Here is an 18132-nt window from a genome sequence, read left to right as displayed (position 1 = left end):
GTGTGTGTGTGTGTGTGTGTGTGTGTGTGTGTGTGTGTGTGTGTGTGGACCAACAAGGTCTATTTGAGTCCAGGAATTCCATCCAGAGATTCTCTGTGGTTTTCTCTCAGGGGTTTACACTGCATTACTGTATGGCTGAACCCCGTGCCCTGTGGTGCCTGTCTAACCCCTCATATCCTCACTGTCGGGCAGAAACCTCGTATCTCCAAGTTTCAAAGTTGGACATTTTTCTGCAAAGTAAAGCCCTGCTTCCATCATACAAGGCCGTCGCACAAAAGTACTGAAAACAGCAGATCTACGAGCACACAACGCCTTGACATATGAGGTTTTCCACCCGACAGCGACGATATTATTCCTCACAATCAGATGGGCCAAGTGCAACAAATATAATGGAGAATTTTGGTAACATGTGGGGCGGGGAATACCCTCTACTAGCGCAGTGGTTCTCAAACTTTTCAGGCCGTGAGCCGGAAAATGTGAATGTAGGAGTTGTTGCATTCAATTTAGTTTGACTCGGTACTACAGATAAATATTGTGAAAATAGCAGATCTGATCTACGACGCTTCGCATTGCGAGGCATTGTGAGCTTGTAGATCATCTCTTTTCACATTTTTAGCCTCTCTCTGAATTATTTGACGATTTGGCCAATATTTGACCAGTTTTTATAGTATAGTTTGTTTATTGCTTTTGATATAGCGATGGTTTCAACTGTTTTCATATCAAGGACCAGCACATCAACATGTCTATGACCGTGGACCCCTATTGTAAATCTTGTGCCTGAGGGGTTGGGACCCCCATACAATATTTTTTGTTAAAATAGCAGATTTACACGATGCAACGCGTTGCTATTGTAGATTGTCTATTTTTAAATAGCTGATGTGTATAGGGTTAAAAACAGATCTCAATGCTATATTAGCTCATTTAGCTGGGGACCCCCTGGAGCCCTAACCCATGGACCGCAGTGGGGTCCCCGGGGCCCCACTTTGAGAACCACTGCTCTAGCGTTATTATCTTGTCTTGTAAATTATAACCGGGAACAGATTCACTCCATTCACTTCTCCAAGAAGTACAATAAACGTGCAGGAAATGTGGTTCAGATTATGGGTCAGAAATTATACTCATACATACAGGCAGAGGAAACGTGTCTCCCAATGTTTAGTGACGGGCTAATCTCCACTCCCTGTGGGAATGCTTTCTCCTGCTGGTTGAATGCGGGCGAAGAGGGAAACATAATACGTTCATTACCAGCAGTTAAATGCTGATTCGGAGTCCTGGGAGGGTAGGACCGTCCAGCGATGATGGATTCTTTCTGCGTCTGTCCACAGGGGCGTCACAAGGGGTAGGAAAGTGGGACTGAGTTACCAGGGCCCAAGGTGGAGGGGCCCTATAGTAACTTTAGCTATTGAAAAATAGCAGATATACAAGCTCACAGCGCGGCACCGAGTGCCGCGCTGCGAGCTTCTGCTATTCTGCTATTTTTGAAAAGTCGTAAAAGTGTGCGCAAATCTTTGAATATGTATTTTTAAAGCGAACATTTGTAACTCAAATTTTGCTTCCGGGGAGGGGTCCCTGGAACTAAATATTTTGAGATGGGGGGTCTAGCCGTGGCCAAATACATATCATCTTGGGGGTCCTTCACATGAAAACGTTTGAGCACCACTGACATAGAAACATACGTTTCTTGCACACATTTTCACGATTTTTCAAAAATAGCAGATCTACAAGCTCGCAGCGCGGCACTCGGTGCCGCGCTGTGAGCTTGTATATCTGCTATTTTTCAATAGTTAACATTCATGGGGGGCCCGCAGTGAATCCTTGTACCAAGGGCCCAGAATTTGGTGTGACACCCCTGTCTGTCCAACTTGCTGTGGGGAGTGAATGGTGGCGATGGATATCACCTGGGGATTGTTGTGGTGTGTGTGTGTGTGTGTGTGTGTGTGTGTGTGTGTGTGTGTGTGTGTGTGTGTGTGTGTGTGTGTGTGTGTGTGTGTGTGTGTGTGTGTGTGTGTGTATTTCATTGTGTCATGCTGAGCCTTATTTCACCCCCTATCATCAGTAACACTCCCTAATCAGGAGATAAGTGACCCTCATGTCGCATACACAAACTTTAGAAGGCAGTCGTAGCCAATCCGAAGGCAATATGGGAAATGGGACAGATCCATGTTGATGACATGACTTTAGAGATACTGTGTACCGCTTTGTGTGATTTTAGGCCAAAATGTGTAGGAGCAGTGTCCAAAAATGTGGCCTCATGGTAGCGCTAGAAGAGGCCCATGTGAGAAATGAGTGTGGAGGTTGTGATTTGCCATCCAAGGAGTGTGTGTGCAAAGTTTGGCATTGATAGGTTCAACGGTGGCGGAGATATGAGTAGGGCAAAAGTGTGATGTGACGTGGCTGACTGACAGCCGGTGGAGCTTTCCATATAGTAACTGCAACCTGGCGGTCGCAACAAAACAAAAGAAACAAAATTGTTCAGGGATACCGGTAGATAAAAAACTGTCTAGAATCTTTGGACAGCTCCAATCCCACAACCCCTTTCATTCAGAATGTGCGTGTGTGCGTATGTCTATATTCTTCTCACGGTCTCTGTTGTGTAGGGTGAGGTTATGTGGGTATAGAGCAGAAAAAACTTAAGAACTTGACAAAAATAAATTCCAAACCTTTCACTTCCAGCCAGGAGTCTGTCTCTGTATTATACAGCTGTCAGAGGTCATAGACATCCCTCCGTCTTTTATTTTTTAGACTTATTGGAAGTTCTTAGGTTGTAGAAATTCAGGTAAAATATATTTTGAAGGAAATCTTTCAAAATAAAGAGTGTGCATCTTGTTGAAATGACTTACAGACAATCTGATTCTGAACAAAGAGTTAGCCATCAAAGTCATGTGACCTAAGACCTATTGAAGTTCTTAGGTTGAAACAGTCATGAAAAATACATTTTGAAGGAAAAAGGGTGTGCATCTTGTAGAAAGACATCCCTCCGTCTTTTCTTTTTTAGACTTATTGGAAGTTCTTAGGTTGCAGAAATTCAGGTAAAATATATTTTGAAGGAAATCTTTCAAAATAAAGAGTGTGCATCTTGTTGAAATGACTGACAATCTGAACAAAGATTTAGCTATCAAAGTCATGTGACCGAAGACCTATTGAAGTTCTTATAATTCTTATAATTAATATCTGCAAAGTAACTAGTAACTAAATTTTTCAAATAATTGTAGTGGAGTAAAAGTAAATATTTGCATCTGAGATGTAGTGGAGTAGAAGTAAAAGTATTAAAAATCGGACATACTCAAGTAAAGTACAAATAGGCATACTTCAAAAGTGTACTAAAGTACAGTACTTAAGTAAATGTACTTAGTTACTCCACACCCCTGCATATCTACCTATTTTGGTTAAAGTAAAATATACAGGCCATGACAGTGAAAAGAGGAGAATATACTGTATGTGTGATAGAAGACAGACACACAGACGGTTCTGAGCGAAAGTGGGTGCAGATTATCATTATCCTGTCTGTGCTGCTGCTATAATTATATCCTCTTTTTCGTCTTTGAGATACCATCACACACACACACGCACGAGTGCGTGCACATACGCACTCGCTCACTCACTCGCTCACTCACTCTCACACACACGCACGCACGCACGCACGCACGCACGCACGCACGCACACACACACACACACACACAGGCACACTGGCACACAGACAGACACAGGTCTTCACACGTCTAGCTCAGGCACAGACACTCGAGCACACTGTTCTTCACACATATAGTTGTTACAATTACACACACACACACACACACACACACACACACACACACACACACACACACACACACACACACTCGACACCGTTTCTTGTCTAGCACTCGGTACTGGTGTATCCGTAGTGCGGTGTCGCATTGGCATTTGCAACCAGAACAGACCAGGCAGGTATCAATGGAAAGTTCCCGCCCTGACGAAGACCTTAACCGGTCGAAACACGTCGGCTGTTTTATAGGATAAAATGTGTTTTAACTTTAACTCCTCTCCTCCACATTTTTTTTTAATGCTCAGATCGCTTCTTTCTTTTTTAACAGTGTTTATTCCCGCTCACACTCTTTCTTTCTTTATCTCCTTTGAGCACCCGGTTGGCCTCTGTTTTTCTCCGGAAAAACACTGTGCTTGACTTTGTTGTGTTGTGTGTGTTTATGATAGATGTTTGTCCGTGCGTGGCATGCCGGTGTCTCTCTGCTGCCCCAGTGGGCTCTGGTTTCAGGTCTACCGTTACAGTGGCACAGGGGACAGATGAGGTTGCAGTGGTGTTCCATGTCTCACTGCATCTTATCTAAAGAGGGTTCATTGACCTCCATTTGTTTTTGTTGTTTGTTTGCCGTGCGTGCGCTTGTGTGCACGAATGTGTTTGCGTGGCTCCTTATCAGCCAGAGAGTGTTGAGAGCATGCATTTGTGTGTGTGTGTGTGTGTGTGTGTGTGTGTGTGTGTGTGTGTGTGTGTGTGTGTGTGTGTGTGTGTGTGTGTGTGTGTGTGTGTTTGCGCGTGTGCGCACTCGTGCGCGTGTACATCGATGTCACAGCCTGTTCTCCTGCATTCGTCTTGTCTGTCTGCTTGTCTGTACCAATGTCGGCTGGTGTGTGTGTGTGTGTGTGTGTGTGTGTGTGTGTGTTTGTGTGTGTGTGTGTGTGTGTGTGTGTGTGTGTGTGTGTGTGTGTGTGTGTGTGTGTGTGTGTGTGTGTGTGTGTGTACCTCCTACAGTAGCTGTGCCTGCAGCGTGTATGTGTGTACTATGTGTGTGCATTTTATTCAAGACATATTTTGGGCTCATTTCATGCTATATTCAGATGTTGACAGACACGAAACCAAGACGTGCGAGGCGAGACAGTGGGCGGATTGGAACACGCGGATGGGGTCCATGTGGTCTGAGCCGTACCACTAGGCACGTCTCGAGTGTTTTTCTGCACATGTTGTCGTGTATGTGTTTGTGCGTCTGCAGTCCTACTGTGCTCCTGTCGCACGTGCGCCTGCCTTGAGCGTCAGTGTGTGTACAGTACCGGTAGGTGCAGTTTGTGTGCCCCCTTGCTGGCCAGGCAGAGCCCAGTGGAAACGTCCTAACACCCCCCCCCCCCCCGGCTCTCTCGGGAACAGACACTGCATCCACTCAGCAGCAGCTAGGGATGGGACGATACTAGAACGGGTACACATTATTGTGTATCATTATTTTATGCTTTAACTATTGAAAAATAGCAGATATACAAGCTCACAGCGCGGCACCGAGTGCCGCGCTGCGAGCTTGTAGATCTGCTATTTTTGAAAAATCGTGAAAATTAGAATGTTGACCCGATTCTATAAGTGTCTTTTGAATCCTAAGATTTTTTGAAAAACGTTATGTTCCTATGTCAGCAATCTGGCCAGCCATCGTCAAAGAAAAGGTCCTTTTCACTTTCACTGGAGCTCAGTTAGTCTGCTCTTGAGAGACTACTATGTCAGTGGTTCTCAAACCTTTTCATGTGAAGGACCCCCAAAATGATATGCATTTGGCCACGGACCCCCATCTCAAAATATTTAGTTCCAGGGACCCCCCAGAAGCAAAATTTGAGTTTCAAACGTTTTTTTTTTTTTTTTTGGCAAAGACATTTGATAGAGAGTGAAAAAAAGACTGTGTGAAGTATGCATATTATAAGTACCTTTTAGAATTATAGAGTGTTTAAGTGGTACCGGATATACAGCTTGGCAAATAAAAGGTGAATTGATCCCAGTGCATGACGGAGGACGAATAAAGTAAATCTCCACGATACGATTATCGCGAGTGTTTTTTATCACGATAAACGATAACATGGCTTATCGTCCCCTCCCTAGCAGCAGCTCTTCACTGCAGTGTCCTCTTACATACTGTGCATCAGTAAGATACCGTAATCACGACACAAACCACCGTCTGCTTCAAAAAGCGTTTCCCGCTTTGAACCGCAACGAGATCCGTCTCCGGTCTAGGGGTGGGCGATATGGAAACATTCTATATCATGATATTTTTCCAAGCGGTATCACAACACACAATCTTATCACGATTCTTTTTCATGTTGGTTTTTATGGTTATTTTTCAAGTTACTTAACAGTACAACCACCTACAATAACAAAAACTAAAAGAAAAAGACCCTTTTGGGAGGTCTAAATTGACCCTTACAAGTATGCAACTCTGACAGTATACATTTCATTTTAACACTGTCAGAGTTAAGGGAGACCTTGACAATTTAAGGTTTGAGAACTACTGATTTAGACCAAATTACCAAATTTAAATGAATTCTGCAATGAATCTCTGTATTAACAATTCAACAGGATTTTTTTACAAGGCTACCTCATTGCATCACGATACATACGATATCTCGGAAAAGGCATATCGTGGAGACATTGTATCGTCTCAGCGATATTTATCGCCATATCGCCCCCACCCCTACTCCGGTCTCTCTCCGCGTTGCCGCTTGCACAGGTGTTCAGTTTGCCTGAGGAGCAAAAAGTCTCCTTCTGCTGTTTTTTCCCCCCTTTTTCCTCGTAGAGATGACAGCATGGCGGGTTCCAGAGGCTTGGCCTGCCAGGCCTTCTGGGGGAAGGAAGGATGATTTTGCCTCATAAAGCGCGGATATTGTGGAGGGTTTTAATAGTGTGTGCTACGCAGCCGCGCCTTGTTGGCTTTTACAGAGAGAGACGCAGGTGAGGTGCAGCGCATTATGTGGTTGAGAGTCAGGTGTGTGTGTGTGTGTGTGTGTGTCTGTGTGTGTGTGTGTGTGTGTGTGTGTGTGTGTGTGTGTGTGTGTGTGTGTGTGTGTGTGTGTTTGGTACAGTACTAGCAGCACACTGGCAGCATTATGCCTGGCTGTCCTGTGAATGCCAGTCTCTGTGAGCATAGAGGACCAGCAAGGGTCACACAGAGACAGACTGCCCTTAGTACCCTGCATACAGTGAGTGAGTGAATGTGTGTGTGTGTGTGTGTGTGTGTGTGTGTGTGTGTGTGTGTGTGTGTGTGTGTGTGTGTGTGTGTGTGTGTGTGTGTGTGTGTGTGTGCGTGTGTGTGTGTGACACAGAGACAGAGAGAGAGAGAGCAATGCTTTGATGATTGTCATCGATTCTTACTGAAGTGACTTCATCGCTGTCTACTGCAAATAGACAAAGGCACTAATTTATTCCAACAAATTATGTTTTGTTCCCGGAAAATGTGATAGCTTAAATCAGTGTTTCTCAAATGGGGGTACGTGTACCCTTAGGGGTACGTGGAGGTACTGCAGGGGGTACTCCAGAAATTGCCCCCAAAAAATAAGATTTGAAGTATAAATCATGCTAATATTGTTCATAGATAAGTAATTGACTATAATTGAATTAGATGGGGAAAAACTTGTACTGTAATGTGTTAATGATGACACATGGAGAAACTTGATTAGAGTTTCTAACCCAAATTACATGGTACCAGGCAACTGTGAAGTGTTTTAAAGCTGTTTGAATGTATTGAAATTCTTGATCTGAAAACCGTTTGAGACTCTTTCACTCCATTTCTTATTTGTGATTTTATTCTTGAAATGGGACATTCATAGCATCATACAGTTTTAGAGCAAAATGCTGTTGCCGGGTAAAAGGGGTACTTGGATTCAGAAATCAGGGAAAGGGGTTACTCAAGCCAAAAAAGATTGAGAAACACTGGCTTAAATGAACACCTTTTTTCAACATCCTCACTACTGCTCACTATATGACGATACTGGTGTTGTGTTTTTTTTATTTGATACCAATACCAAGTCTTGAATTTCAATACTTTACACTTACATTCCCATACTATTCCTTAAAACACACGCAGACATACTGAGACTTGACTTCGCACATTTATAGTGATCTTCATGTTATCCTAGTTACTTTATAGCGCATCCAACTTTCTTGGCACTCTATTTATTTGATCGCTTACCCTGTTGTTTTCTGTTTTCATGCTGCTCATTAGGATCTTGCACCTTCCACAAGTTACGCCAGATAAGAGCATCTCCTAAACGACTCAATTGTAACTTGTAAACTGCCTGAACAGCAATTCAACTCTTCTACTTAGGTGGATGTGTTTATTGAGTCCCTGCTAATAGCCTGGTTTATGTGCAAACAGTCTCTCCAAGGCCTATATATACATACAGTACAGTATATACACACTGTACTGTACAGGGGCTCCCGGCATCCATTTGTCAATGCCCACTGTGTAAGGAGTAGCTCCACAGAACATATCGATATTTTCATTTCTTAAAATGGGCACCCTGTTTTGGAAGTCAGCTCAGGAGGGACCATATGCTACAGTACCTGCCAAATCATGGGCTGCATTTATCAAAATGGACAAGGTTCCACTACACAATCCCTGAAAGGAAATATATACAATTTTCTTTTAGTATTCCAGACCAAGTGTCACAGAAAACCCACTTGTTTTGGCAGCAGGCATACATTCTTCCACACTGGCAACGTTGGCTTTGGAGTTGGTTGAGTGCACAGAACGTGCTTGATTTTGGCCAGAACTTTGTGACCCTATGAGAGGAGTGGTTACATATCTGTGCTAAACCTACACTACGGTAAGCCTTAAGGCTCTGAGGTCCTGTATGGTCAAACCTCTGGTTATTTAACTCTGAGAGTCAGATGGAACCAAATGGTCCTGTAACGGTCCGCCATTTGTACACTCTCCAGGGTCCAATTGGTTATCTTTAAATGATTTTACTGGGGGGACCCCCTGGAACTCACTCAGGAACCCCTGGGGGTTCCCCTGACCCCACTTTGAGATCCTGTTATCTACTGTAGCGTATCCGCTGAGGTTGAAAACCGAAAGAAACACAAACAACACGACCCCCGCGGAGAGAAGAGTCTGTTCGACAAGACAATGACATACTGTAAGAGTGGTTGCTGCAGATACAGTAACACTGACCGACCAACAAGCTTTGCGTGCGTCACGCTCAGACCGAAAATAATCAGTCTGACACTCTTGCTGTTGCAGAGGAGCATGAGAATAATCCGCTGTAAAAAAGCAGATGATACAACATGATCTGGCAAGGTTCAGAGGATTAAAAGAATGCATCAAAGCCTTCCACTGTACCAACTGGTGCAGCGCTTCTAAAGGGATCAAAGGCGACCAAAGAATCGGCAGAAAAACAGCTTTTATGGTCCAACAAGAAGCTGTCACATGTGTCGTAGGAAATCCCTGAACCCAATCAACCAAGGACAAAGGCTCTTCACAAAGATTGCTCTTTCCCTTCTCCAATTCTTAACCTAGACTTTATTATTGTATCTTTTGCCTTGTCCTTATCCTGGCTTTTTTTTTTTTTGGGGGGGGGGGGGGGGCTGGTGGGTTTGTTTCCCGTCCCCTCGTTGAACAAATAAATAAAGCTTTTGATTTGCAAGTCAGCGTTGTGTTCTCGCCGTCTCGCCGGGGTCCTGGGGTGTTTATTGCCGCCAGTGTTTGCAACCATCAGCACAACAGTGAGAGGCCTATTCATTTACATGGCCGCGTGCCAGAAGAGGTCGAGGATTCGCAGATCATATTTCACAACCGTAACAAACCTCAGTGAGAATAATACAGCTGGGGCGTTCAACCTGGCATCCCTATTTTGGGCATGCCATTATTCATGGGTTTCAAAGGTAGTCCTACACTGGCCATGTTGAGGACCAACACGGGTGTTTCAATTTGTCTGATTGGCATAGAATTAATGTTCTACGTATAATATTAAAAAGAATAATAATAATATGTACATTGAAACTATACAAACTATAGGATGCCAGCCAGGTCAACAAATGACGGCACGCACGCAAACTTTGTTAACACTCTTTTGGGGTATTTTTGTCTCTAAACATTTGCTCATACGTGAACTTTGTCCGCTGCATCCTAACCAGGGCAGGAATTTCAGGGAGGCCATGGCCTTCGTTGCCCCTCAGTTTGGCCTTGTGCCCCTCAAACCAATGGCATTACCTGAGGCCACAGTGGCCTTAATGCCCCAGCTGTATCACTTTCTACTCTGTCTCTTTCTTGTCAATATGTAGACACCGATGTCTTTTGTTGAGATTTGTTGAGATTCTGAAGGAGTCCCCATCTTTAAACCAATCCAGTTAATTGATGGATGCAGAGTTGAGCATGGATCAGATTGTAAATACCATAATTTATCTATTTCACTGCAGATTGTGTTATCATCCCTAACCCTTAAATTCAACAAATACTTACAATGGACTAAAATCGTGTTTTATTTGATGTCCTTCCTGCTCTGGCATTTGGCCTTTGTGCCCTCAAAAAATGGACAGCACTAACGGCCAAGTGGCCTTGCTCCTAAAATGACAAAATTACAGGCCTGATCCTAACTATTGGGAGCAGTGGTCGCTATTAATACATCGCTTTGGGGTGCAGTAGGGATTAGGCGTCTTGCTCAGGGACGCCTCGACATAGAACCGGGGGACTTTCTCATTCAGCCTCTCCACCCGTTCAGCTACGGCCGCCCGTATTAACGACCAGGCAGTCGCAATAAGCTGCAAACAAAAGAGGCCCTGAGGTTCATTCACTACTAGTCAAGGAGAGAGATCAAAAGGAACGGGCCATATTCTGCGAAGCCATGCTGGGTTTTTATGAGCTCATGCTTCTCGAATGCTGAGCTGTTTGTGGTGAGGGCTATTTACGGGGGCAGCGAGCTGGTAATGTGCAGCGGAACAGACCGCTAATGGTATCTGCTGCCCCGTGGGAACGGCTCCACACGACCAGGGGTCACTGACCTCCATCACCACGTCCGCCTAAGCTGAGGGGAGGGCACATCGATATCTCCCCCCTCATCTCATCTCGACTTCAGTCTCCTCTCTCTCTCTCTCTCTCTCACTCACTCTCTCTCTCCGGCGTGTCCCTTTCATCAGTAGCCACATCAGAGCCTGAGTTGAGAAATTTTCAGAGAACAGATTAAAGTGACAAAGTAATCCCGTGGAAAGGAGTGAGATAAGGGGAGAGATGAATCAAGGCAGAGGGAGAGATAACAACCCACCACCACCACCAACAGGGGCGTCACAAGCTGGGGAAAGTGGGACTGAGTTACTAGGGCCCAAGGTGGAGAGGCCTTATTTTATACTTAAGCTATTGAAAAATAGCAGATATACAAGCTCACAGCGCGGCACCGAGTGCCAAGTCGTGAAAATGTGTGCAAATCATTGAATATATGTATTTTTTTAAGCGAACATTTGTAACTCGAACCTTGCTTGTGGGGGGTCCCTGGAACTAAATATTTTTAGATGGGGGTCTGAGGCCAAATACATATCATTTTGTGGGTCCTTCACATGAAAATGTTTGAGCACCACTGACATTGAAACATAGTTTAAAAAAAAAAAAACCTTAGAAGGATTAGAAATATTGAAAGACTTGCACAAACTGCAGAAATGCAGATCTACAAGCTCGCAGCGCGGCAATCGGTGCCGCGTTGTGAGCTTGTATATCTGCTATTTTTCAATAGTTAACGTACCCAGGGCCCAGAATTTGGTGCGACACCCCTGACCACCAAGCTCATGTCCCTCTGCTCTGTTACCTCTGTTGTAGAGCAAAGCGCTGCACAGCAGATGCGATACCTCAGATGAATGATTGGCTCTGTGTTCTCTCATGCCTTTAGATCAGGGGGTCTTCAACAGGGGGTCCGGGACCCCTAGGGGGTCCTCAGAGTTACTACAGGGGGGCCGCCAAATCTTTGTGTGATAGGATCATGTTTTTTTACATTAATCACTTGAACCCTAGCAGCATCCCTATTCTTAGTGGAACATTACATTAGCCAAAAAATAGCAGATTTTTTTGGCACAGAGGTTTGGTGTAGAGGGAAAAGAAGAGCAGACTAGTAGGTATTGACAGCTCAAGTGGTTGAATATATTAATCCAACAGATGATAGTGCTGTCAAACAAGTCTGAGCTGTGTAAGGAAATCCATGAACATTTAAAATCTGCAACACAATGTTTTACGTTATGTAGTGTGGGGGTCCCTGCTTCGCCACTCTCTGCTAAGGGGTCCTTGGCCTGAAAACGTTGAAGACCCCTGCTTTAGATGGCGTTGTGGAGGAGGAGTGGCAACGGGACAAAGGGACAGGGCAGGGAAGAGCTTCTCTCATAGAAGTTGCTCGTCGTTCTTCATCGATTGCAGACTCTGCATGATCTCTCAGAATGAAAGGGGTGTGTTTGGCATGATGTGACGCGAGAAAGCGGGAAAGGCGAAGACGGTGGTTGGAGAGCCAAGGGAAAAGACAGCAGCGAGCAGGAGACGGCATAGCAACTGTTCTCTCACCGTCTAATGAGTGAACAGGGGTACAGTACATTCTGTAAAGTGCTTGTCTGCTGTACTGTGCACTTTGCTGTCCCTGTCTCTGCATGACAGGGACACCACACAGGTGTCCATAATGTCGGTGCACCAGTGATGATATCACCAAGACATGTTCCTGTACAGCTACTGAACCTAATGATAGGTCTACATCTTCTGCTTCTGTACAAATGGAGACAGATGATTTGAGGGCCCTGGACTTAAATTTCAATGTACCGGGTTCATGTTTGATATACAGTATTTTACAACATACAGTAGGACTAATTGAATTTTGTTATTCTGCTCTCTCTGTCTGGATGGTATATTTATGGTTGAAGTTATGAATATGCCCTCTAGTATGGATTTTGACCATACTTTTTTTCTTTTTCTTGCTTTGGAAGTCAGTTGAAGTCAGTTTTATTTTCACTCTCTGCAGCTTGATTTGCATTTCTTTCTCAGAGGCAGCCGTTATTTGAAAAAAGGGTTTTGCATTTGCTTTCTATTATTGCAGTTTCGCACAGTAAATGTTCTTAAAATACCTCTGTACTATACTCTGTCATAGTAATAGATTTAAGAGTAGTATTGTAGCTGCTATGCGGTGGTCATACCAGTTATTTACCCCTCCAGAAGCAGTTGTATTGACATTTTAAGAAGAAGGGATATACTCTATGGTGGGGACCATGGTATACAGTGCAGTGTATACCGTATTACCTTCATTGTTTCAAATTATTCCATGTTATACATTTTATTCCATACCGTCCAGCCCTACCTTGACTGATTAATTATGATTTAAGCAGAGGGCAAACTGACAGAGCTGTGACCCGTGACCTGTTCTCCCGGCAGAACACACAGTGGAGCTTATAGAAAGCAACAGGCCGTGACACTTAACTCTCACAGGTGCAATTATGAAAGGTCTTTGATTTTTCAGTTGCCCCCATTAATCGCTCCCTTCCCATGACCTTTTCAGACATGGATATTTGCCCCTTTGACGCACGTACAGAGCTAATCACAAAAGCACTTTTTGTGCCTTGTGCTAAGCTAAATTGGCATAAAATGTGTCTTATTTATTGCAATTCTTCACAGCCAGCTGTGTACCGGTACATCAAAAAAAGAGATGCAAACCACTTTAGTGAAGCTGTCTACACGTGTAGACCTCACGGAGGTGGTCGCCCCATTTAAATTATTTCAGCAATTCATGTCCACGTGTCCCTCTCGCTCTCATTCTGCAGGCTTTGGCTGAATGGCCACCCTTGTTGAATGTGTGAGAGAGTTTCAAAGATGCAGGGCACGGGACGATCAATTTAGAACACCCCACAGGGGACTCTAGACCCATAGGAAAAATAATCAGCAAGCGTATGAAAACATTCCTGCTCTTTAGATACACGGCCCGCTCGCCTCAACTACACAGCACCAGTGGTGGTTACTTAAGTAAATTTATCAATACTGCAACATAGAAATACTCTGTAACAAGTGAAAGTAGAGAATTCAAAATTTGTTTGAGTAAAAGTGAAAGGTTTTGGCATCAAAATTGACTTAAAGTACCTGTGGACATTCTGCATGATGTGTACTTTCGACTTTAGGTACTTTAAGTACATTTTGACCCATTGAGAGCTTGTAGATCGGCTATTTTCAAATCGCCACAATGTATATAGGGTTGAAGTGGTTAATGTATATTTTGTAATGATGAATCTACAAAGTAACTACCGTATTTTGCGGACTATAAGGCGCACTTAAAAGCCTTTAATTTTCTCAAAAAACTACAGTGCGCCTTATAGTCCAGTGCGCCTTATATATGGATCATTCATTGACATTGACATTCCCTTTAGCACAGCTCTATCTGTTGGATGCATAACGCAACAGTAGCGTCTATTATGTGCGCCTTATAGTCCGGAAAATACTGTAGTAACTAAAGTTTTTAAAATAATTGTAGTGGAGTAAAAGTACAGTATTTAGCTCTTTTTAGAAAAGAAAAGTATACTGAAAAGAACATCTCAAGTTAATAGTTGTACTTAAGTCGATTACTTGAGTAAATATACTGTGTTACTTTATACCACTGCACAGTACAATCCTCAGTGTACATTTTACACGTTTGTAACCACGGCTGCATCTGTACGAGTTTAATGAAGCACTTGAACCCCAGCATCCATATTCTGGGTTAGAAGTTCACAACGTGTTCTTGCATATTCATCCATACTAGGGCTGGGCTGGCATATACGGTACCAGTAAGACTCCCTAATTGGGAGATAAGCGACCGTCAGGTTGAAGTGGTTCCACCTATGCTTTCCACCGCTTTCCTCCTCGGTGGAAAGCATAGGTGGAAAGTCTCTGCGCTGTCATTTCCTCAGAGGAGGAACATTTTGTGGAAGTTTTTTTTTTTTTTTTTCAAAAATCATACATACAAGACAATATAAAACAGACAGTGAAAGACAGAAAATGCTTCTCACTGGTCTTGAACCACCGACCTTTGGTTCTCTAGTTGAAGATTATTTACCCAAAATGTAATTGAAAAAAACATTTTGTGAAAACACCAACAGTATCGTCACAATATATCGAGGTAGCCTGCTTGTAAAATAATATATATTTTTTGTCTGTATCAACCAGCTCAGCCAGAGCCAGCAATACAGTAGACCGATCACATACTGAGTATGTGATCGGTCTCTCTCTCTCTCTCTCTCTCTCTCTCTCCCGCTCTTTCTCTCTTCATGTCTCTAGTCGGAGTTCTCGGGCCCGGCCGTCCTCCACCAGACGAGGAGGGACCAGGTGGCGGAGACTTGCCGCGCCCACAGCGTGTCCAACCGCAAGCGGCGGGTCCTGACGCCCGGCGACCTCAAGCACCTGGTGGTGGACGAGGACCACGAGCTCATCTACTGCTACGTGCCCAAGGTGGCCTGCACCAACTGGAAGAGGGTCATGATGGTGCTCGCGGGCCGTGGCAAATACAGGTCCATATTTGATTTTTTTTTTATATATATATTTTTGGATTTACCAGACTGTAAACCACAAACTAGTCATTTTTAATCTGTTAAATTGTTAATGCAATCCCCCCTCATTTTGTTTCATTTTATCTGCTCTCTTTGTCTGCTGAATATTGCTTGTACGGACTTAGACTGTTGAAACTGTTGGAGATATACTGTTTTTCCACTTTCCTTAAGTATTATGTCTTATAATTCCTAATATATATGATTTAAGTAAAACAATCTTCTAACTTCTAGTTTGTGGTTTACAGTCTGGTAAATCAAAAAAATATCTTTATCCAAAATGTTAAAATACGGACTTAGACTGTTATTCGTCTCAGGTACTCTACACCATGGGTCTTCAACGTTTTCAGGCCAAGGACCCCTTGGTTAAGAGAGAGATGGAGCAGGGGACCCCCACAACCTTTTCGTTGATTCCATATATAGTTTCATCGTTTGACAGCACAATCATCGGTGTATTTTGGATACATGTCAATTAATGTTCAGATATTTAACCACTTGAACCGTCAATACTTAATAAACTTCACCTTCACTCTGTACTTAGTCCGCTCTTTTTCCCCTCTGCACCAAACCTCTTTGCCGAAAAAAACGCCTCGCAGAGAGCTTGTAGATCGGCTATTTTCGGCTAAAGTTCTCAGAATATGGACGCTAGAGTTCAAGTGGTTATTATAAAAGAGGAGAAAAAAAGTTTCTATCACTCAAAGATTTGGAGAACCCCCTGTAGTAACTCTGAGGACCCCCTAGGGGTCCTGGACCCCCTGTTGAAGACCCCTGATCTACACAGTAAAATCCTCGTTGTTAATTCACAGGTCCATCTGGTCCCATTTGTACCCGTACAGTCTTCTAAGTTAAATAACCAGAAGATGTTTTACTGTGTTATTACATTAACTGATATCCACTGCAGCGGAGGCAGAGGCAGGAGTATATCAACGGGTACACTTGTTGACTGTGAAAATAATCCAGCCGTGGCTGGCGGGGTAAAATATGGAAATATATACGGAAGGTATATCAAAATATTCCGTTCTCCTCGCTGCTCGCACATTTCAATAACAAATGTGCTTTAACGGGAGTGAGCAGTGTTTTGAATGCATTAACGCGCTCTGGCATCGTCTCGAATCTTCCCAGTGATGTCTAAAAATACAGCAGTATAGCCGTTGGTTCGCGTCGTTATCGACGCTGATAATGGATGTTTACAGCCGGATCCTCTACAATCCATGGCAATCCTGGCGTGGTAATAGAGATAAGGTACCGGTAGACCTTCATTAAACACTTGGGTTCAAGTGGTTAAACCCTCTATACCAGGGGTCTTCAACGTTTTCAGGCCAGGGACCCCTTGGCAGCGCGAGGCGATCTGCTATTTTTGGCTGAAGTTCTCCGAATATGGACACTGGGGTTCAAATGGTTAACATAAAAAAGGAGATTTTTTTTCCCTATCACATAAAGATTTGGAGGACCCCCTGTAGTAACACTGAGGACCCTCTAGGGGTCCCGGACCCCCTGTTGAAGACCCCTGCTCTATACATAGTAAACTAATACTTTAGCACTGTACTTTGGTCCACTCCTTTTTCCCATCTACACAAAATAACGACAACGCGGTTATTATTATCATTACAGCTGACTCTTTTTGAGCACATTGTGTTCCATTCTCTGTCATGTTCTGCTTTTAAGTGGATTCAGTACAAACCTGGAAGAAGGAAATGTATCTGATTATGCAAAATGCATACCGATTTAGCAACAGGTTATACATTGTAAAATCCCTTCATTGTTGAGTGCAATTCCTCCGTTCTTTTGAAAAGTCGTCCCGTGTTAACGATCACATGCCGACCACCACTCACTGTCCCCCTCCCCTGTGCTCCACAGTGACCCAATGGAGATCCCGTCCAACGAGGCCCACATCCCGTCCAACCTGAAGACGCTCAACCAGTACAGCATCGCCGAAATCAACCACCGCCTGAAGAACTACCTCAAGTTCCTGTTTGTCCGCGACCCCTTCGAGAGGCTGGTCTCCGCCTACCGCAACAAGTTCACGCTCAAGTACAACTCGTCCTTCCACAAGCGCTTCGGCACGCGCATCGTCCGCCGCTACCGCAAGAACGCCACGCAGGACGCCCTGGTCAGCGGCGCCGATGTCAAGTTCCGCGAGTTCGCCGAGTACCTGGTGGACCCGGCCACGCAGCGCGACGGCCCGCTCAACGAGCACTGGCAGACGGTCTACCAGCTGTGCCACCCGTGCCACATCCACTACGACCTGGTGGGCAAGTACGAGACGCTGGAGGAGGACGCCAACTTCGTCCTGCGCCTGATCGGCGTCGGGGACACGCTGCGCTTCCCCAGCTACGCCAAGTCCACCCGCACCACGGACACCATGACGGCCCAGTTCTTCACCAACATCAGCGCCCAGCAGCAGACCCAGCTCTACCAGCTCTACAAGCTGGACTTCCTCATGTTCAACTACTCCTCGCCCAGCTACCTGCGGCAGGACTAACGGAGGCCCGGGAACAGGGCCAGGAGGACTCCGGGCATGGGCCGCCTTTTGTTTGCGAAAGCGACATGGAAGAGAGAGAGAGGAGAATTGTTTCCGGAAGTAAACTTGATCTGAAAAAAAAAGAAGAAAAAAAAACACAAAAACTTGTCGTCGTTCCTTTGCAGGGGTGGGGTCGGAGTTGGACACGTGACCAAAAGGGTGAAGGACGGAAGGAAAGATGTGTGATGGAAGTCGTATTTGGGGTGTCGGGGGTGATGGAAGGAGAGCACTGATTGGATCTGTAGATAGCGAGTGGGAGTGACGGTATCTATTAGCATGTGGGGAACGGAGGTATTGTTGGTGCAGAGGCTCCGGGAGGGACAGACACGCGGCGGGATTCTCAAA

General features: G+C 44.5%; 1 protein-coding gene across 1 annotated transcript in view; it reads left to right on the top strand.

Annotated features, from left to right (window-relative positions):
• Positions 1-17748, top strand: part of chst11 (carbohydrate (chondroitin 4) sulfotransferase 11) — a gene marked incomplete at both ends in the record, with an annotated part of 74128 nt that extends 56380 nt beyond the window's left edge. The window contains 2 exons of the mRNA XM_080754568.1: positions 15001-15230; positions 17124-17748. Coding sequence (XP_080610694.1) covers positions 15001-15230; positions 17124-17748 — 855 coding nt within the window. The remainder of the gene's footprint in view (positions 1-15000; positions 15231-17123) is intronic.
• Between the last annotated feature and the right edge of the window lie 384 nt (positions 17749-18132).

Source organism: Nannobrachium achirus, assembly GCF_963921795.1.
Source record: "Nannobrachium achirus genome assembly, chromosome: 23".
NCBI lineage: Eukaryota > Metazoa > Chordata > Actinopteri > Myctophiformes > Myctophidae > Nannobrachium > Nannobrachium achirus.
Note: the sequence above shows the minus strand (reverse complement) of the source record. Positions and strands in the feature narration are given on the sequence as shown.